Source organism: Mya arenaria, chromosome 12, assembly GCF_026914265.1.
Source record: "Mya arenaria isolate MELC-2E11 chromosome 12, ASM2691426v1".
In the NCBI taxonomy this organism is placed as follows: Eukaryota; Metazoa; Mollusca; class Bivalvia; order Myida; family Myidae; genus Mya; species Mya arenaria.
This window is the reverse complement of record NC_069133.1, coordinates 55,265,952-55,289,602: the sequence shown is the minus strand read 5'-3', so window position 1 is coordinate 55,289,602 and position 23,651 is coordinate 55,265,952. Positions and strand designations below refer to the sequence as shown.

Here is a 23,651-nt window from a genome sequence, read left to right as displayed (position 1 = left end):
TTTAATATTTTGCCAGAAATGAATTATTTAGTAAGTAGTTAAAGGTTTATCAGTCAAAAATTATGTTTGTTATATATGAGTATGTATTGCTTTTGAATAAGTGTTTAAATGCTCGTCTGTTATTTTACAGTAAAAAGTGGGCATAACTCTGTAATGAGGGCATTATGATATGATATTAAAGTTAGAGTTATATGCTACACACATGTGTTTTGTCTCCGGCAACACGTGTATAAAGATTATGAGTTATGGTTAATGCTAATTACAGTTTTTGCACAACGACGACACCAACGACAATGGCACCAATGGCAACGACACTAATGTTATGACAATACCGCTACTTGTTCGAAAGCAAGCTAAATATGAAGTTCCTCCATCTTTAAAAAAACAAAACAATGACTATATTTAAAAAAATAAATATTTTTGCGAAGCCGAATGACAAAGTGCGGATGACTACAGGAGAAAAATAATTTAGAAAGGACTTAATGAAAATATAAATATAACCGTAACGACCTTTGTTACCTAACTTGTATTTATGGATTATAAAACAGAAAACGTGTCGATTTCTTAGTGCTTCATGATATACGAATGCCGAATTCTACCATTCCGAAGTCAAATATGGAACGTTGTGTGATAATACTGAAGAACTAGGGCAGAAGCCTTATCTCTTTCTTTTGTCTGCGTACATTTCTCTGTTTACACAGAAGAATATAAGAACAATTATTGAATATCACATACTTAACAAAATTAACAATGAAATCACTTATACTGTTTGCCGTGCTTGTAATAGGTGAGTACCTTTCAGTATATTACTTGACGAAGATGGCAACAGCATATAACGTACAGTCGCGAACATAATTCTTATTTCACATTTTTATCACACAGCTGGTATATGAGTATGGATGAACGATTAATATTTGTAGAGCAACTTATTAAAGCACAAGACGCTGTCATTTTGCTACTATCAGTAGCAATAACTCAAACGTTCAAGACTCATCGCACTAAATTGTGTTTATCTCCTATATTCGACATGTGTATTCGTTTCCACTGTCAGATGCACAAGTTTAATGATCATAGCTGCAATTCGGAACTCCTTGGCCATTTTCCATCGAAAACAACCTCGGAAATATGCCGTTATATCAGAAGAAGTAGATCGTAAATTTTAAAATGAAATGATAGTTTTTATTAATAGTAGTGTTTAACGTGTATTTTGTATGACTAAGTTTAAATTGATTGCCAGTGATGAGTATTAATGAATAAATAATTCAGATTTCTAACAGTAAAATCATTCAGTTTAACTTCTAAATTTAAATTGCTACGCGATCTATTTACAGCGTAGTTAAATATAAAGACGTCTAACATTGTAAACCGTCCATATCATATACATCCGAGATCGTTTCGATGGAAAATGGCAGGGGAGTTCCGAATGAATAATTGCGATACACTTCGTGAGGCCCTTGTGGCATTATATTTTATTTCGCTTATTGATAAACTTATTTTAAATTCAAATTCGTGAGTACATTTATGCCTTGACAGAGAAAATAAATCTGAACAAAAAAAACAACAAGAACTCATGGGTCCAAAAATAGGATGGTCAATGACTGGAAATATTCATGAGTACGTCCTATTGTTTTGTAACATTGCGATTTGTCTGAAATTCATCTTTCGACAAGCCAGTATGCATTTCGAATAATAAAGCATCGAGCATTGGCATTGAATCAGATAAATAACAAAGCATATAACATACGAGAACCTTAAGTCGTTACTTTGCATCACATTTATATGAATGAAATCGTCATTTTTCAGTGTATGGTTCCCGACTTGCTTTCATTTAATAAAGGCATCTTTCACTCGCATTACTACGATTATACCACTGGCACCGGAATTTCAAACCCAATATTGAAAAAAAAATAGAATCTTATTATTCCAATTTAATATTATTACATATGTATACATAATAAATATTCTCTCAAGGTAATCAACAAGCGCACTTACTAGATCAAGAATTTCAGTTATATATTTGATACTTATATGTCCCAAAGTAACCGAACGACCTATAAGTCAATCTTAAACAAAAGCTATCTTAATTGAACAGTCAAACCGATTTTCGGTGTTCAAGTAAAATGTCGATGTATATAGTATATTCACATAGAAATGTTACTTATACCGCATGTGAATGCTTATCTACATGGCGATTTCAGGAGCGAGATGTCAGTCTTTCAGCCAGTGCGACACTTTCATCCTGAAGTTGGACTGTTCAACCCGCGCTTTGTCGCCCACCTGTGGCAGTAATGGTGTTGACTATCAGAACAGGTGAGTTTCCCACTGTTCCACCCGCGCTTCGTCGCCTAGCTGTGGCAGTATCGGGGTGGACTACCAGAACAGGTGAGTTTCCCACTGTTCCACCCGCGCTTCGTCGCCTAGCTGTGGCAGCATTGGGGTGGACTACCAGAACAGGTGAGTTTCCCACTGTTCCACCCGCACTTCGTCGCCTAGCTGTGGCAGTAATGGGGTGGACTACCATAATAGGTGAGTTTCCCACTCTTTCACCCGCACTTCGTCGCCTAGCTGTGGCAGTAATGGGGTGGACTACCATAACAGGTGAGTTTCCCACTGTTCCACCCGCACTTCGTTGCCTAGCTGTGGCAGTAATGAGGTGGACTACCAGAACAGGTGAGTTTCCCACTGTTCCATCCGCTCTATTCTTTTGCACCATATTTTCTTCTTTAAGAGACTTCTAATAGGACTTATCTTTTTGATGATCACAATGAGCCATTTTTCATGGCTAACTGAAATTAGCTACTTCAGCCTATTAAGTTTATGACTTAAACTAAGATATAGAATCCATATAAAACAAAGATATATAGATCTAACGAAACCACAAAGTACATGTAAGATATAGAATTAATTAAAGCATTGCCTTTACCTGACATCGGACAACGATACACAATTAATTTTAAACATAAGATCGGAAAAACCCTAAAGGTAACACGTATATTATCAATGATAATATTTAAAAGTCTAAAATACTAGTATTTGGAAAGGGAAGACCGGTTACATTTAATTTCTCATTTCAAGCAAGCCAACTCGATATAGTTAATGAATATATATACCTCGGTATATACTTTAGTAGAACCGGTTCTTTTCAAAAATGCAAAGTACATATTGCAAATCAGGCTACAAGAGCAATGTACAGTTTATTACGGAACGCAAATCGCCTTTCTTTGCCTATAGACTTATAAATTGAAATCTTTGATAAAACTTTGAAACCAATACTTTTTGTATTTGGGACTATGGCAAAAATGATGTTTTAGAGATAGTTCAACTTCGATTCCTTAAGTATATTTTAAAGCTAAAGCGATCTACTCCAAATTATATGGTCTATGGTGAACCGGGGGTAATGCCGCATTCGGTTGATATTGAAGATAAAATGATTGCCTTCTGGACAAAATTATTAACAAGTACTGATAACAATATTACGAAACTCTCGTCTTTGATGTATAAGAGTATTTACAATTACTCAATCAACTATAGTGAGCAAGTATTAAAAAGGAAATTTCCATGGATCCACCATCTAAAATGTATTTTAAGTAAATGTGGAATAATCAATATATGGGAAGGCCAAAACTTTGTGAATCAAAAATGGTTGAAGGAAACGGTTAAGCTAAAAGATCTCTTTATTAATGAATGGTTTAGTGTAACTGAAACATCCAAGCAACGTTTTACAGAATATTTAAAACAAAATTCGGCATAGAGCCATTCATTTTAAATCAACCGACTAAAAACTTACATTTTATAGTTAAATCCAGAACAAGAAACCAAAGACTCCCAATTGAAACTGGTAGCTGGAATAGAACGCCTCTAAATGAAAGAGTTTGTAGAAATTGCGATAAATTAGGCGATGAATTTCATTATCTTTTCGAATGTAATATTTTTTATGAAGAACGGAAGAAATATTTGAAACCCTACTTTTACAGACACCCGAATATTTTCAAACTAGAGAAACGTAAAATACTCGGAATAAAATACAATTGTTTAACTGAATACTGTTTGTTAAAGCAATTTTATTGAAATCATTATAGTTGTAGGACATGGCTGACATATACAGAATTTGAGTCACTTTGTCTCTAATTGCTACGATATTTTATTGACTTTCCATTTAATTATCCACTAATGTATGTGACAATAATTCAACAAAACTGATTACACTGGTAATTTACTATTTATAATATTCATTGTCAAACACTTGTAATATAAGAAATCAAATCTTTATATGTACCCATTTCACTCGTTTGCCTTTGTGACATTTATCATTTGATATTACCTCATTTATCCATGTTTGTATTGGAATGAGTGAAATAAAGGAAACTTGACTTGACTTGACTTGACAGAGGGCACTGATTCAATTACAAGCGTCAATTTGACTAACTTTGAAAGATATTGTGTCATGTGGTAGCCTTAAGACAATCGGCGCAAGTCATACTAAACGTTTAGCCGGATAGGTATTTTTGAATCACGGAAGGCTTGGTCCATCAAACATTTCGTTATTTTTATTGTAGTTTTTGAGGCCAAGTAATTAATACGCTTCGTGAGTTTTTATATTTCATATCTTTTATGACTCAAATGTTACTCTGTAGATTGACTATGCTTACCAAGTGTGTGGGCCATTGTGTACAGCGAATGGCAATCGGAACTCCTCGGCCATTTTTATCGAAAACAACCTCAGATGTTTTTGGACGGTTTCAGTCCGCAGCAAGTAGATCGCGTAGTAATTTAATGTAGCAGTTAAACTTAATGACTTAACTCTAGGGAATCTTAATTATGTTTGCAACAATACACTTCATTGGCAATCAATTTAAACTTAGATCAATATATACAAGCTAAAACACTACATTTAATTAATCATATAACTCAAAAAATTACGAACTACTTCAACTGATGTACCGGCATACATCCGAGGTTGTTTTCGATAAAAATGACCGAGGAGTTCCGAATGCAGCGATTGGATGTTCTAACGCTTCCTCTGTTTCAGTTGTTATCTTGCTCAGGCCCAGTGTAGGGATCACAGCCTCCACGTCACGGCTCTCACCTCGTGCAAGGGCGCTGGCGTTACCAGTCCTGGGATGACCACTACAGGAAGGATGACCACCACTGCTGGTGGTCCCATGACGACCTTGGACCCACTATTCATCAACCATAACCAACTACAGGACTTCTTCTGTTTGGAGCTGATGCACGAGGCTTGCCCCACCAACACCGAGCGAGTCTGCGGAACTGACGGGGTCACTTACAGTAATGTGTGCGTATCTAACTAATAAATTTATATAAAGTTTTATATATCCGCCTTAGCGTGAAATGCAATTTGAATAGGCAGTTCTTTACTCGTTAATGTTGTTTTGTTTTACGTTATGCATACAATTTAGTATGTTTCTGCTGAACCGCTACTTTTCTTGTATTTTAATGTCGACGTAATCTTGCTTTTGCTTGGAAATTCACTCTTTCGCTTTTCTTTGGGGGAATTGTTCTTGTTTTGGGGAAAACTCGCTTTGCTTGTAGAGGTTGGGGGCAGTTCAGTTAACAGTCCGTCTTAAGCCTATATAAAATATCCAACAAAGAGCACAGTTAATAGTTTATTACGAAGATGTTATTTCGTTAAGGAATCAATGTTAAGTCATAGAGTAAATTGCGAATATATATATATTTATATAATTATAATATACATAAACACATTACTATGCTGTAAACGTTATAATTGTTGAAACAAACAATTTGAACAATTTGATTTCAAGCTAAACAATAACATGATGAAAACATGTCAGGCATAACAGAAAAGTATTGTACAAGTAGCTTGTATCTAAATAAAACAAGTGCCGCATGAAGCATAATTTATTTTACTTAAATGATCTGCAGAACTTGTAAAGTATTTACGAGCGGGTAAATTATTAATACCATAAGAATGCGAACATACCAAAATGCACCATTATAAAAGTTTACACAAATATCTTGATATTAGTCTGAAAATTTATGATGAAAAGTTACAGAGTACAACATGTTACAACTTACAAAAGTTATAAGGTTTTAAAACACATCTTACCTATATAAAATATCCAACAAAGAGCACAGTTAATAGTTTATTACGAAGATGTTATTTCGTTAAGGAATCAATGTTAAGTGACTATATTGTTCGCAACACGGAGATCTTCGAGAGCTGCGCGCTGATACCAATCAACAGCCAATCACCATCGATTCCCTGATCGGTCACGGGTCATGTGACCAATAGATCGATTACTATTGCACTGTGGGGTCCCTTGACCCGCGTGGTTGTCACGCCTCTTGTTTAGGTAACATGCCCCTAAGGCAGCCATAAAGCTGCTAAAATCCGACTTAAAAGTATTCTATTGATAAAAGTATTTGTAGACATTAAATTACCCAAGAAGTCAAATTGAGTGATAATGCATGTCATTAAATGACAGCATGAAACGTAATTTATCTTTAAACTTAAATTGCTATCAAACCGCCTATCTACTTTATTTAAAACAAAGAAGCCATACTTTAAAAAGTACAACTTAAGCAAAATGTTAATCATATAAAAAATATAAAAAATAAACAATATTAATTTAATTAAAAGAGCTACTAAAAAAGACTATTTTATTTATCTAAAGTAATTTAAACAGAATATAACTCTATAAGAATTAATTTAATAATCTTAAAAGGCGACCATGAATTATAGCATGGTAGCATTCCCCACGGAACCGGCAAAGTTAAGCTCCCGCTTAACAAAACCATGGTGATGTTGTTTGACAAAACAAGAACAACCGAAGGGAAAATACATTATGAAGCAACGAATTAACGATTACGAAGGATAGTTGCAAAAACAAAAATATATCAAAATAATATAGGAACTCAAGATGCACAATAATACAACAAAGATTATGTCTAAACAATGTTATTATATACACAAGTAAAATCGGTTATAAACATAAGAACATACACACATACATATATTACAAATTCAAGCTTGAATATATATATATACAATGCGATTATTGAAGGCATGCAATATCCTGCAATATGTCCCAGAATGGGCAACCACCGAAAATGAGTCTGTTCAATATTGGTTGCGTGTATAAATTTCAAATTATGAATAAAAAAAAATAGCATGGTAATGATTATGCGGAACAGTGTAATTTATAAATGAATGAATATTGACCTAGTTGGTCATGAATAATGCAGAAGTACCTTATCAATACTATAAAAAAGTTTATATATAAAACTTCCGAACTCATCGGTAAAACAGATGGTTAGCCATGTTGTAAGACAACGAGTCAGTTAGATGCCAGAGACTTTGTGAACGTAATGTCAATGGGTATGCAGTAATTATGGTGTGTAAGCCAAAGTTGCGATATGTAGGGTGTGTTTGTCTTAAGTATGGAGGTCTGGCAGTTGCCTGAACACCGTCCCATAATTTATTCGATGTTGAATATCTCTGCTGTCGGCCGAGCAGCATAGCATGGCAAGTATGCACCAAAGGAACTTGTAGGATAGGCCTAAAATTAAAGGGGAACTTGCTAGTATTGTACAATACGTGCAAATTTTATATAGAGAATAGATTTACACAACAATTGAACAAGAAGTGATCAGTTTCTTATCCTAGCACGTCATCCTAATCAAGAATCCGCAAGAAAGATAATATAGAATATAGGCAAATATTGTGTAAACCAATTCTGTATGAGAAAATGAACAAAATTCGACTCCTAAAGTTTGTGAAGGTGATACAAACATGCAGAAGAGATTACATGAACAATAGGGACATAGGATATATGCAACGAAGAAGGACATCGTGTTGTTGTTTTTTATGACACATACGAACGAATAAATAAGTTGCAAAGTGATGAAAATGGGTTAAAAACAATGGTCAAGTAAGAAATGATAAGGGGCGCACAAGCACGGAGTAGAGGTGCATTGTACGTACGCATCATTAATAATTCATTGGACAAGGGTTATTACCGCGTCTTGAAGAATTTCTTCGGTTTAATATTGCTAGGGCACTTCCGCCGTTTTCCCTGCTTAGTGTACAACAAATGATATTTGTAGATGAGATCAGGATTGATATTTTCCTCAGGTTCTAAGGTTAATTCAGGATACCCTTTCCATTTGATTTTGTACATTTGTTTGCCATTGACGAGTTTGGGTGAAACAATTCGTTCGACTTCGAACCATCCGTCCGGAAGTTGTGCCGGATTGGGATTATGGGGTGTATCCTTCTTGGGTTTAGGAAGGGTGTTGTTTTTTGTTTCCGCTGTTTTCTTGGCAACTGTAGTTGAATTTGGTTCAGCTTGGACGTCTTTCCTTTGATCATCAGCCGGCCTTGAACTACCTGTTGTTCTAAGGTCATGCTCATGATATGGTTTTATATTGTCACTATGCCAAAAATGAGCAGTGACTTGATTGTCGGAAACCTTTTTCAGCTTGTATGTGTAGTTTGGGCCATAGGCAATAATGGTATAGGGGCCAACATATTTGTCCGAAAGTTTCTTGGACTGTCCCTTCTGCACTTGGTGATTTTTTAGCAAGACTTTATCACCAATGCGGTAGTTCGGAATTGCGGCATTTTTGTCATGGTACTCTTTCTGTTTTTCCTTGGCACCCGCAGAGTTCTCCTGGGCAATTTGGAGAGCAATCTTTGTGTTTGATTGAACATGGTCTATATAGTCTGTGACCGTTTTGGGGATATTATCCTTCGGCAGGAGGGAACAGTCTACAGGCAGACGCATTTGGTGACCAAAGACCATGAAGTATGGCGAATTATTTGTCGATGAGTTAACAGATAATCGAAGGCCAAGTAGAACACCAGGTAAATGCTTTGCCCAATTCATCTGGGTGTTAGAGCAGTAAGTCCGTAGAGACTTAGCAAGCACTGTGTTCATAGCTTCAACACGACCATTGCATTGAGGATGGTACGCAGAAGTTTTATGCCGGGCGACATCAAAGAATTCACATAAAGACTGGACAATTGCAGAAAGGAAGTTTGCACCGCGATCTGAAACAATACTGTGGGGGGCACCATATCTGCAGATGATTTCCGAATAAAGCAGGTTTGCTATTGACACTGCATCTTGCGTAACCATTGGAAAGCCTTCAATCCAACCGGTACAAGAGTCTACAACTAAAAGGATGTACTTGTAACCTTCCTTTGTTGGCGTTAATGGACCTAAAATATCCATGTGTAGTCGGGAGAAGGGTTCAGAAACGGGCAAAGGATTGAGTGGGGCCTTCTTGTAGGTGAAATCACGTGTCGCACGTTGGCATGGATCACAAGAGCGGATGTGGTTGTCAACATCGCGATACATATTTGGCCAGTAGTACTTACATCTTATAGAAGAGTATGTTTTGTCGAAGCCAAAATGCGAACCGCCTGGAGCATCGTGATAAGAATTAACAATATCAGCACGCAAAGGACCAGGAACTGCAAGTTGCTTTTGATATCGAAGAGGTATCGGAACCGATTTGTTCCGTACAGGAAGAAAATGATAGAGTACTTTATCGTTGACAACATACTGTTGGGCTTCTGCCACACACCTATTTGCAGCAGATTGCTCGGTGGGCAGATTTCCATTCTCTAAATAGTCCAAAATTGGGCGCAAGTCACTACACTGCCACTGAAGATATGGGAGCGTCTGCAATGTTTCCTTTTTTATGGCCGGGGGTTTCTCTGGAATGACGAAATCGTCGTCTGTGTTCGTTGAGATCCTAGCTATTGAAGGAATTGAGTTGTATTCTAGAGTGACTATGGCCGGTCTTAGATCTAACTCTGGTGGAGTGGAAGTAGTGAATTGGGTGGAGGTAAGAGGTTGAGTGGTTGATGAAGTGGAGCCGGCGGGGGTGTAAACAGCCGCGATGATTTCGTCATCTTCACTGTCCGATTTAGGAGCAGGAGAGTCGTCATACGGCCGGCGGGAGAGAGCATCCGCATTCTGGTTTCGCACTCCTGGCTTATGTGTGATGATGAAATTATACCCTTGCAGAAGTAGTGACCAACGTGCCAGCCGACCGGTTTCAAGTTTAATTTCCTTCAACCATTTCAAGGAAATATGGTCAGTAAACACCTCAAATGGTTGATTTGCAATGTAAGGATGGAATTGTTTTACAGACTCAATTAGAGCAAGCCCTTCCCTATGGGTAACCGACCAGTTATATTCTGTACCCCTGAGGCTGCGACCACCATAGCAGATGACGTGTTCAAGACCTTCATCATCAAATTGACTTAAGATGTAACCAATGCCTGTAGCAGACGCATCCACCGCAATCCTGAATGGCTTGTTAAGATTTGGGAAGGCAAGTATCGGAGGTGAAGTCAGCTGATCTTTTAGAGCATCAAATGAATTTTGACACTCCGTGGTCCAACGCACACGAGTGGTAGGGGACTTTTTAAGTAGTCTGTTGAGGGGATGAGCAATCATTGAAAAGTTTTCAACATATCGCCTGTAGAAGTTGCAAAGGCCTAGAAAACCACGCACCTGCTTCCTTGTTTTAGGGACTGGATAACTGCGGATGGCTGCTATTTTACTGGCACTGGCCTCGATTCCTGCTTCTGATAAGGTATGACCAAGATATTCAACCTTAGTTGTTGCAAAGTGACATTTCTTTGGATTTAGTTTGAGATTTGCCTCTCTGAGGAGTTCAAAAATAGAAGAAAGGTGGATAAAGTGAGTATCAATATCTGGACTATGACATAGAATGTCGTCAATGAAGACAAGAGCATACTTGAAGTTGATACCCCGTAGAACTCTGGACATTACCATCTGAAAAGACATTGGCCCTGAAGTAATGCCATATGGAACTCTTGTGAAGTGATATGCATTGTCATGTGTAACAAACGTCGATTTGTGAGCTGTTTCAGGATCTAAAGGAATTTGCCAAAAGGAAGATTTTAGGTCCATAGTGCTGAAAATCTTGGACTGAGCAGTGCCTACACTATCCAGCGCATCTTGGAGATCAGGAATTGGAAAATGAATCGGCTGGGTTCTTGCATTTAAACCACGAAAATCAACAGCAAACCGGTAAGATTGATCTTTCTTTTTGATCATTACAACAGGTGCACCCCATGTTGAGTCGGATTCAACAATGATACCGTCTTTGAGCATCTGTTGAACGTGTTCATTGACTAAATCTTTACCAGCTGGAGTTTGACGATATGGCTTTTGTCTAAAGGGGGCATGATCGCCAGTGTCTATCCTGTGGGTATAAACATTGGTGCAGCCGATATCACTGCTTGAAGTGGAGAAAACATCTTGATTTTTACCGAGAAAGATTAAAAGTTGTTTCTGTTGGTCAGGGGAAAGATTGTTGTGCCCTACATCAATACCCAAATTTTTGGCAATTTGAATATACTCTGAATCTATTTTAGTATCAGTGTTCATACTATTGACAGATGGTCTGAGATCATTATTGTCAAATGGTTTGATGTCAGAAGCAGGGAACACTTTACCAAGAATTTCGTTTTTGCGAATAATAGCTAGAGTTGGCATAGGATTCATTATTTTCATGAGGCACACGTTCTTGGTAGGGATCTGCACATAACGCGCACCTGCCAAACAATGCTTAGAAGACAACTGATTTACTGGTTCTATGAGCACAGACAAGCCATTTCTAGGGACCCTTGACAACCTAACTGGAATAAGTGCATAATGTAAGGCTGGAATTTCTACAGTTTCAGACGCTCGAGCCAAACCCATGTCAAAAGATGAACTAGTGACTGTTGGAACAGATGACACCACCGGTACTTTACTTGAAGACCGCAGAGTGAACGTGTCCAAACAAATACTACACTTTTTTTCAGAAAGGAAGTCTATACCCAATATCAAGGAATGGTGAATGCGATCAAACACATGGAATTTGTGTTGTAAAACATTGCCTTCGATGTTGATGTCAAGTAAGACACAGCCTTGAACATCCAGAACTTCACCGCCAACTCCATACGCACGGGAAAATGGGGATTTTATAAGTGTGGGCTTATTATTAGCCTTGGACGATCGCTGTAATCTTTGAAGGAGGGACTTCGAAACACAAGAAATCATGGCCCCCGTGTCCACAAGACTCCTTACCTCGAGATCATTTACTTTAACTTTGACCAAGTTAGAGTCTAATGAGGCGGAAAAGTTAACATTGAAAATGTATGGACTTTTAACACGAGAGTTTGGAGGGGAACCAGGAAGTTTAACATCTATTTGCCTATCTGAGGGAGTCCCTTCACCCTTAGATGGCGACCTGTCCTATTGTGGACCATAAGAATGCCCGTAACCAGCAGCACCGGAAGTTGGTGTGGTCTCAAACCAGGAATTCAAATTATGAAGGAAAAGGTCACAGCTAGAGAATACATGTCCATATTCTCGACAAGCATTACAGAACGGATTACCCTTGCTAGAACTGCGACCAGGCATGTCGGTCAGATATTGAACATAAATGTCCTTTGTTTGGAAATAGACACGAGGGTGTGGTTGTTGGCTTGTTTGTTGTAATGATGTAGGGCCGACTTGATGATTTTGTGCCTGTGATTGTTGTGGTTGTGAATAACGATGTTGGAATCTGGTACTGTGATGGCTGGTGTTGTTGTTGTAGTGAGTAGATTTGTTGTTGTAGCCATTCTGAGTGTTGCGTGAGCCATTGTAGTTGTTGCTGTAGGTGTTATTGTAATGATTGGATTGTTTTTTCCACCCAGACGGTTTATGATTATTATGGTTGTTGTAGTGGTTTTGTGTTGTTTGGGGCTGAGGTGTCGTGGGTTCTGTGTTGACTGCATGTATTTGTGAATTTTGCGCTAATTTTATTGTTTCAAGTTGTTGTGAAAGATTAATGACAATTGTGCTCAGATCGGCAATGGCTTTGTCTTGTGGTTGTTGTTGTTGTTGTTGTTGTTGCGGATATGTATTTGACAGGAGCTGAATGTTTTCAGCCAACTTGCCAGCTTCAATGAAGTCTTTAAGGGTGTTTGGCTGTGTGCGTAATATTTCGGTTTTAAGTGAGGGAAGGACATTGTCAACGAGTGTTGGGAGTAATTGATCCTCCGACAAGTTGAGTGGCCTGGCTATGTGTTGGATTTTTGTTACAAAGTCTACTAGGCTTTCAGACGGCTGTTGTTTGCATGTACTTATCTGAGAGAAAACATACTTATTACAGGATACATATCGCAGGCGAAAGGCATGGCAGAAATTGTTCCAAGAGGATAAATCAAACGGACTTAAAGTATTATACCACTGCTGGGCTTCATCAGTCATAAATAAAAGAATACCCTTCAGCGTATCATTACCATGGGTATTGTGTAAAGAGCAAAATACGTTATACTTTTGCAACCAATCTTCAGGACTCATTTTGTTAGGTGAAAACAATTGGACAGCAGGATAATGCATACCTTGTGCACGTTGCTGGGCCTGAACGTGACCGGGCACTGTAGAAGTTCGTGATGGCATATCCTGGTCATGGGGAGCTGGAATGGCTGCACGGGGTTCTTGCTGGGTTGTAGCCTGTCCATATCCTGTATTTGATACCAATGGGGCGGGCAATGGAGGTCCTTGGTTAATAAGCGCGGGTCCGTCATCTATCCTTTGGGCGGCTTCAAAAATCCTCGGAGTTAAAATTGCTGCCGTCGGAGTCGTTGCCGTTGTTGTGGCCATTGTGGTAGTTGTGACTGTAGAACTGACAGACACAGACACAGATATCGAGTCAGTGGACGATGTTGTAATACGACCGTCGTCCACGACGCCTTGCGACCGCAACAACATTTGGGAAGTAGCCATTTCTCTTGGTAAATAAGTATGGTACCCGGATTCTCCACCAACTGCTGAACCGCTACTTTTCTTGTATTTTAATGTCGACGTAATCTTGCTTTTGCTTGGAAATTCACTCTTTCGCTTTTCTTTGGGGGAATTGTTCTTGTTTTGGGGAAAACTCGCTTTGCTTGTAGAGGTTGGGGGCAGTTCAGTTAACAGTCCGTCTTAAGCCTATATAAAATATCCAACAAAGAGCACAGTTAATAGTTTATTACGAAGATGTTATTTCGTTAAGGAATCAATGTTAAGTCATAGAGTAAATTGCGAATATATATATATTTATATAATTATAATATACATAAACACATTACTATGCTGTAAACGTTATAATTGTTGAAACAAACAATTTGAACAATTTGATTTCAAGCTAAACAATAACATGATGAAAACATGTCAGGCATAACAGAAAAGTATTGTACAAGTAGCTTGTATCTAAATAAAACAAGTGCCGCATGAAGCATAATTTATTTTACTTAAATGATCTGCAGAACTTGTAAAGTATTTACGAGCGGGTAAATTATTAATACCATAAGAATGCGAACATACCAAAATGCACCATTATAAAAGTTTACACAAATATCTTGATATTAGTCTGAAAATTTATGATGAAAAGTTACAGAGTACAACATGTTACAACTTACAAAAGTTATAAGGTTTTAAAACACATCTTACCTATATAAAATATCCAACAAAGAGCACAGTTAATAGTTTATTACGAAGATGTTATTTCGTTAAGGAATCAATGTTAAGTGACTATATTGTTCGCAACACGGAGATCTTCGAGAGCTGCGCGCTGATACCAATCAACAGCCAATCACCATCGATTCCCTGATCGGTCACGGGTCATGTGACCAATAGATCGATTACTATTGCACTGTGGGGTCCCTTGACCCGCGTGGTTGTCACGCCTCTTGTTTAGGTAACATGCCCCTAAGGCAGCCATAAAGCTGCTAAAATCCGACTTAAAAGTATTCTATTGATAAAAGTATTTGTAGACATTAAATTACCCAAGAAGTCAAATTGAGTGATAATGCATGTCATTAAATGACAGCATGAAACGTAATTTATCTTTAAACTTAAATTGCTATCAAACCGCCTATCTACTTTATTTAAAACAAAGAAGCCATACTTTAGAAAGTACAACTTAAGCAAAATGTTAATCATATAAAAAATATAAAAAATAAACAATATTAATTTAATTAAAAGAGCTACTAAAAAAGACTATTTTATTTATCTAAAGTAATTTAAACAGAATATAACTCTATAAGAATTAATTTAATAATCTTAAAAGGCGACCATGAATTATAGCATGGTAGCATTTCTATGTTTCTACGTTTGTCTTTAAATGTGTCTCTAAGCATAAAACCATAAATGAGTTTCTAAGTTTAAGATCATAAATGTGTCACTAAGTTTTAGACCATAAATGTGTCTCTAAATTTAAGACCATAAATGTGTCTCTAAGCATATACCATAAATGTGTCTCTAAGTTTAAGACCATAAATGTGTCTCTAAGTTTAAGACCATAAATGTGTCTCTAAGTATAACACCATAAATGTGTCTCTAAGTTTAAGACCATAAATGTGTCTCTAAGTTTAAGACCATAAATGTGTCTCTATCTAAGCATATACCATAAATGAGTTTCTAAGTTTAAGACCATAAATGTGTCTCTAAGTTTAAGACCATAAATGTGTCTCTAAGTTTAAAACCATAAATGTGTCTCTAAGTTTAAGACCATAAATGTGTCTCTAAGTATAACACCATAAATGTGTCTCTAAGTTTAAGACCATAAATGTGTCTCTAAGTATTAAACCATAAATGTGTCTCTAAGTTTAAGACCATAAATGTGTCTCTAAGCATATACCATAAATGTGTCTCTAAGTTTAAGACCATAAATGTGACTCTAAGCATATACCATAAATGTGTCCCTAAGTTTAAGACCATAAATGTGACTCTAAGTTTAAGACCATAAATGTGTCTCTAAGTATTAAACCATAAATGTGTCTCTAAGTTTAAGACCATAAATGTGTCTCTAAGTATAACACCATAAATGTGTCTCTAAGTTTAAAACCATAAATGTGTCTCTAAGTATTAAACCATAAATGTTTTAAAGGTTTATTGATTATTGCGTAGAACTATCTATTTTACATTCAAATAGGCTCAAAAGAAATATGTAGTCTAGAATCTACGGCAAAATATTCTCGGAGGGATGATATATCACCCTATGTAAGCTTATGTAATTCAATTATTGATGTGTAATTAGAGATTTGATTGTGGTATTTTTTCTGGTAGTAGGTTGGTGCCCAGTGGCATTTTTATTATTTACACTTAAAATACCGGTACAAATAAAACCAATTGTTTCTTCCAGATGCGAGTTTGAAAAATCGAGATGTGCTCACAAGAACTTACAGGTTAACCACTACGGACAATGCTAAAAGGCTGTCATTATTAGTGTTTAGTTTTATCGTTTCTTATTCGTTGTCTGATTCTAATAAACAACCAGTAGAGGGACTATCATTGTTGTTTCGGGGTTTTATTTATTTAACTGTTTGGCTGCTTCTAATAAAAAAAACCCAGTATAGCGACCATCATTGGCTGCCTCTAATGAACAACCAGTAGAGCGACAATCATTGTTGCTTGGGTTTCTATTTATGTATTAAACTGCTTCTAATAAACAACCAATAGAGCGAAAATCATTTTTGCTTGGGTTTTATTCATGTAACTATTTGGCTGCTTCTAATAAACAAGCTAAAGAGGGACCATCCTTATTTTTTGTTTTATCCTTTTTAATTTGCTGTCTGCTTTTAATATTCAGAATAAAATATTGTATGGGTTTTATTCATTTAATTATTTAGCAGCTAAGCAATAAACATGCAGATGAGGGTTTGTTTGATGTTGAAGAAGGACCATCTATTTTTGATAAGGTTTCATCCATTCAATATTTTATCTGCTTGCCTCCGAATATCCGTCCTGTGACATCAGGACAAGTTTAAAGCACGCCATTTGCACAATAATTCATAAAAGCTATGATATTACAGATTTTGCTCTGATGAAACCTATGACATCAACCAATATCACAAGTTATTTCGATAACCTAGGAAATGACGGCGAAAACTAAGTATATTGATTCATATCATAGGTTTTCATTGGTCAGTGAGAACTGATATCGTACGTTTTTATTGGTCAGTGAGAACTGATATAAGGTTTTCATTGGTCACTGAGAACAAATATCTGTAGTTTTTAGGCCTGCAGACTTTTTAAACCGTATCTCGGAAATCGCATCGGCAGATCGACATAACATTTTTATCTTTTGGAGAATTAATGCGCGCACGGGCGTATCAACCCCAGCGCGGTTAGAACTGCGGTGGTCACCGACCTAATTTACATTTACATTCACAAAACCCGGAAAAATATGGATCATATAATGATGCAATTCAGTGCTGATTCGGCGTTAAATATAAATTCATAATGTTTTAAATGAATGCTTCATTTTATCCTACAATCATTTTTGGGGGGGATTTAGTTATTTCATGAGAATATTTTCTATGTTTTAAATTCTTGACATTTTTTTATTGAGATAGATATTCTAATATTCACACGTAAATAGTTTTACACATGCAGCTATACATATTCTAATATTCACACGAGATCACACACATACACGCGCGTAAATAGTAATACACATGCGGTTATACATATTCAAATATTCACACGTAAATAGTAATACACATGCGGCTATACATATTCTTATATCCACACGAGATCACACACATACACGCGCGTAAATAGTAATACACATGCAGCTATACATATTCTTATATTCACACGAGATCACACACATACACGCACGTAAATAGTAATACACACGCAGCTTTACATATTCTTATATCCACACGAGATCACACACATACACGCGCGTAAATAGTAATACACATGCGGTTATACATATTCAAATATTCACACGTAAATAGTAATACACATGCGGCTATACATATTCTTATATTCACACGAGATCACACACATACACGCACGTAAATAGTAATACACACGCAGCTTTACATATTCTTATATCCACACGAGATCACACACATACACGCGCGTAAATAGTTATACACATGCAGCTATACATATTCTTATATTCACACGAGATCACACACATACACGCACGTAAATAGTAATACACATGCAGCTTTACATATTCTTATATCCACACGAGATCACACACATACACGCGCGTAAATAGTAATACACATACAGCTATACACATTCTAATATTCACACGAGATCACACACATACACGCGCGTAAATAGTAATACACATACAGCTATACATATTCTAATATTCACACGAGATCACACACATACACGCGCGTAAATAGTAATACACATGCCGCTATACATATTCTAATATTCACACGAGATCACACACATACACGCGCGTAAATAGTAATACACATACAGCTATACATATTCTTATATTCACACGAGATCACACACATACACGCGCGTAAATAGTAATACACATGCAGCTATACATATTCTTATATTCACACGAGATCACACACATACACGCACGTAAATAGTAATACACACGCAGCTTTACATATTCTTATATCCACACGAGATCACACACATACACGCGCGTAAATAGTAATACACATGCGGTTATACATATTCAAATATTCACACGTAAATAGTAATGCACATGCGGCTATTCATATTCTTATATCCACACGAGATCACACACATACACGCACGTAAATAGTAATACACACGCAGCTTTACATATTCTTATATCCACACGAGATCACACACATACACGCGCATAAATAGTAATACACATGCGGTTATACATATTCAAATATTCACACGTAAATAGTAATACACATGCGGCTATACATAATCTTATATTCACACAAGATCACACACATACACGCGCGTAAATAGTAATACACATGCAGCTATAGATATTCTAATATTCACACGTAAATAGTTTTACACATGCAGCTATACATATTCTAATATTCACACGAGATCACACACATACACGCGCGTAAATAGTAATACACATACGGTTATACATATTCAAATATTCACACGTAAATAGTAATACAAATGCGGCTATACATATTCTTATATCCACACGAGATCACACACATACACGCGCGTAAATAGTAATACACATGCAGCTATACATATTCTTATATTCACACGAGATCACACACATACACGCACGTAAATAGTAATACACATGCAGCTATACATATTCTTATATCCACACGAGATCACACACATACACGCGCGTAAATAGTAATACACATGCGGTTATACATATTCAAATATTCACACGTAAATAGTAATACACATGCGGCTAAACATATTCTTATATCCACACGAGATCACACACATACACGCACGTAAATAGTAATACACACGCAGCTTTACATATTCTTATATCCACACGAGATCACACACATACACGCGCGTAAATAGTTATACACATGCAGCTATACATATTCTTATATTCACACGAGATCACACACATACACGCACGTAAATAGTAATACACACGCAGCTTTACATATTCTTATATCCACACGAGATCACACACATACACGCGCGTAAATAGTAATACACATACAGATATACACATTCTAATATTCACACGAGATCACACACATACACGCGCGTAAATAGTAATACACATACAGCTATACATATTCTAATATTCACACGAGATCACACACATACACGCGCGTAAATAGTAATACACATGCAGCTATACATATTCTAATATTCACACGAGATCACACACATACACGCGCGTAAATAGTAATACACATACAGCTATACATATTCTAATATTCACACGAGATCACACACATACACGCGCGTAAATAGTAATACACATGCAGCTATACATATTCTTATATTCACACGAGATCACACACATACACGCACGTAAATAGTAATACACACGCAGCTTTACATATTCTTATATCCACACGAGATCACACACATACACGCGCGTAAATAGTAATACACATGCGGTTATACATATTCAAATATTCACACGTAAATAGTAATGCACATGCGGCTATACATATTCTTATATCCACACGAGATCACACACATACACGCACGTAAATAGTAACACACACGCAGCTTTACATATTCTTATATCCACACGAGATCACACACATACACGCGCGTAAATAGTAATACACATGCGGTTATACATATTCAAATATTCACACGTAAATAGTAATACACATGCGGCTATACATATTCTTATATTCACACAAGATCACACACATACACGCGCGTAAATAGTAATACACATGCAGCTATAGATATTCTAATATTCACACGTAAATAGTTTTACACATGCAGCTATACATATTCTAATATTCACACGAGATCACAAACATACACGCGCGTAAATAGTAATACACATACGGTTATACATATTCAAATATTCACACGTAAATAGTAATACAAATGCGGCTATACATATTCTTATATCCACACGAGATCACACACATACACGCGCGTAAATAGTAATACAAATGCAGCTATACATATTCTTATATTCACACGAGATCACACACATACACGCACGTAAATAGTAATACACACGCAGCTTTACATATTCTTATATCCACACGAGATCACACACATACACGCGCGTAAATAGTAATACACATGCGGTTATACATATTCAAATATTCACACGTAAATAGTAATACACATGCGGCTATACATATTCTTATATCCACACGAGATCACACACATACACGCACGTAAATAGTAATACACACGCAGCTTTACATATTCTTATATCCACACGAGATCACACACATACACGCGCGTAAATAGTAATACACATGCAGCTATACATATTCTTATATTCACACGAGATCACACACATACACGCACGTAAATAGTAATACACACGCAGCTTTACATATTCTTATATCCACACGAGATCACACACATACACGCGCGTAAATAGTAATACACATACAGCTATACACATTCTAATATTCACACGAGATCACACACATACACGCGCGTAAATAGTAATACACATACAGCTATACATATTCTAATATTCACACGAGATCACACACATACACGCGCGTAAATAGTAATACACATGCAGCTATACATATTCTAATATTCACACGAGATCACACACATACACGCGCGTAAATAGTAATACACATACAGCTATACATATTCTAATATTCACACGAGATCACACACATACACGCGCGTAAATAGTCATACACATGCGGCTATACATATTCTTATATCCACACGAGATCACACACATACACGCGCGTAAATAGTAATACACATACAGCTATACACATTCTAATATTCACACGAGATCACACACATACACGCGCGTAAATAGTAATACACATACAGCTATACACATTCTAATATTCACACGAGATCACACACATACACGCGCGTAAATAGTAATACACATACAGCTATACACATTCTAATATTCACACGAGATCACACACATACACGCGCGTAAATAGTAATACACATACAGCTATACACATTCTAATATTCACACGAGATCACACACATACACGCACGTAAATAGTAATACACATGCGGCTTTGCATATTCTAATATTCACACGAGATCACACACATACACGCGCGTAAATAGTAATACACATACAGCTATACATATTCTAATATTCACACGAGATCACACACATACACGCGCGTAAATAGTAATACACATGCAGTTATACATATTCTTATATCCACACGAGATCACACACATACACTTGCGTAAATAGTAATACACATACAGCTATGCACATTCTAATATTCACACGAGATCACACACATACACGCGCGTAAATAGTAATACACATACAGCTATACACATTCTAATATTCACACGAGATCACACACATACACGCGCGTAAATAGTAATACACATACAGCTATACACATTCTAATATTCACACGAGATCACACACATACACGCGCGTAAATAGTAATACACATACAGCTATACACATTCTAATATTCACACGAGATCACACACATACACGCGCGTAAATAGTAAAACAACTGCAGCTATACATATTCTTGTATCCACACGAGATCACACACATACACGCGCGTAAATAGTTATACGCATGCGGCTATACATATTCTAATATTCACACGTAAATAGTAATACACATGCGGCTATACATATTCTCATATACAAACGAGATCACACACAAACACGCGCGTAAATAGTAATACACATGCAGCTATACATATTCTTATATCCACACGAGATCACAAACATACACGCGCGTAAATAGTAATACACATGCAGCTATACATATTCTAATATCCACACGAGATCACACACATACACGCGCGTAAATAGTAATACACATGCAGCTATACATATTCTAATATCCACACGAGATCACACACATACACGCGCGTAAATAGTAATACACATGCGGCTATACATATTCTAATATTCACACGAGATCACACACATACACGCGCGTAAATAGTAATACACATGCGGCTATACATATTCTAATATCCACACGAGATCACACACATACACGCGCGTAAATAGTAATACACATACAGCTATACACATTCTAATATTCACATGAGATCAAAAACATACACGCGCGTAAATAGTAATACACATGCGGCTATACATATTCTAATATCCACACGAGATCACACACATACACGCGCGTAAATAGTAATACACATGCGGCTATACACATTGTAATATCCACACGAGATCACACACATACACTTGCGTAAATAGTAATACACATGCGGCTATACATATTCTAATATCCACACGAGATAACACACATACACGCGCGTAAATAGTCATACACATACAGCTATACACATTCTAATATCCACACGAGATAACACACATACACGCGCGTAAATAGTAATACACATGCGGCTATACACATTCTAATATCCACACGAGATCACACACATACACGCGCGTAAATAGTAATACACATACAGCTATACACATTCTAATATCCACACGAGATCACACACATACACGCGCGTAAATAGTAATACACATGCAGCTATACACATTCTAATATTCACACGAGAATACACACATACACGCGCGTAAATAGTAATTCACATGCAGCTATACATATTCTTATATCCACACGAGATCACACACATACACGTGCGTAAATAGTAATACACACGCAGCTATACATATTCTTATATCCACACGAGATCACACACATACACGCGCGTAAATAGTAATACACATACAGCAATACATAGTCTTATATTCACACGAGATCACACACATACACGCGCGTAAATAGTAATAAACAAGCGGCTTTACATATTCTAATATTCACACGAGATCAAAAACATACACGCGCGTAAATAGTAATACACATGCGGCTATACATATTATTATTTTCACACGAGATAACACACATACACGCGCGTAAATAGTAATTCCAGCTATTAACTATAAAATAGCTGTTGTTATCGAAAATAATCAACCCGTTTCATCATCTTTATGTTAACGTTAGCAATACACATCTAATTATTCAACAGATCCGCTTGAGGGCGCCTTACAGTATTACGTAATCAAAAGATTCCCGCGCCCGTCATTTCGTTAAAGCATTTCATTGGTTAAAACTTAAAAAGAGATTCAGCGCATGCGCTATATCGAGCGCGCAACCACACCGTTTCACTATCGTTCAGGCAGTCGAACCGAAAGTTCTTTCAAGAGCTAGGATTGCTATTTAAGAAAATTCCCCCCCTCACCCAA

General features: G+C 36.8%; 1 protein-coding gene across 1 annotated transcript; it reads left to right on the top strand.

Annotated features, from left to right (window-relative positions):
- Window positions 1-684: 684 nt before the first annotated feature.
- On the top strand, window positions 685-16,337 carry LOC128212282 (tomoregulin-2-like). The gene is made up of 4 exons (XM_052917658.1): window positions 685-787; window positions 2,199-2,310; window positions 5,030-5,296; window positions 16,189-16,337. The coding sequence occupies exons 1-4, from the start codon at window positions 751-753 to the stop codon at window positions 16,253-16,255; spliced, it is 483 nt and encodes a 160-aa protein (XP_052773618.1). The 5' UTR covers window positions 685-750; the 3' UTR covers window positions 16,256-16,337.
- Window positions 16,338-23,651: the final 7,314 nt, after the last annotated feature.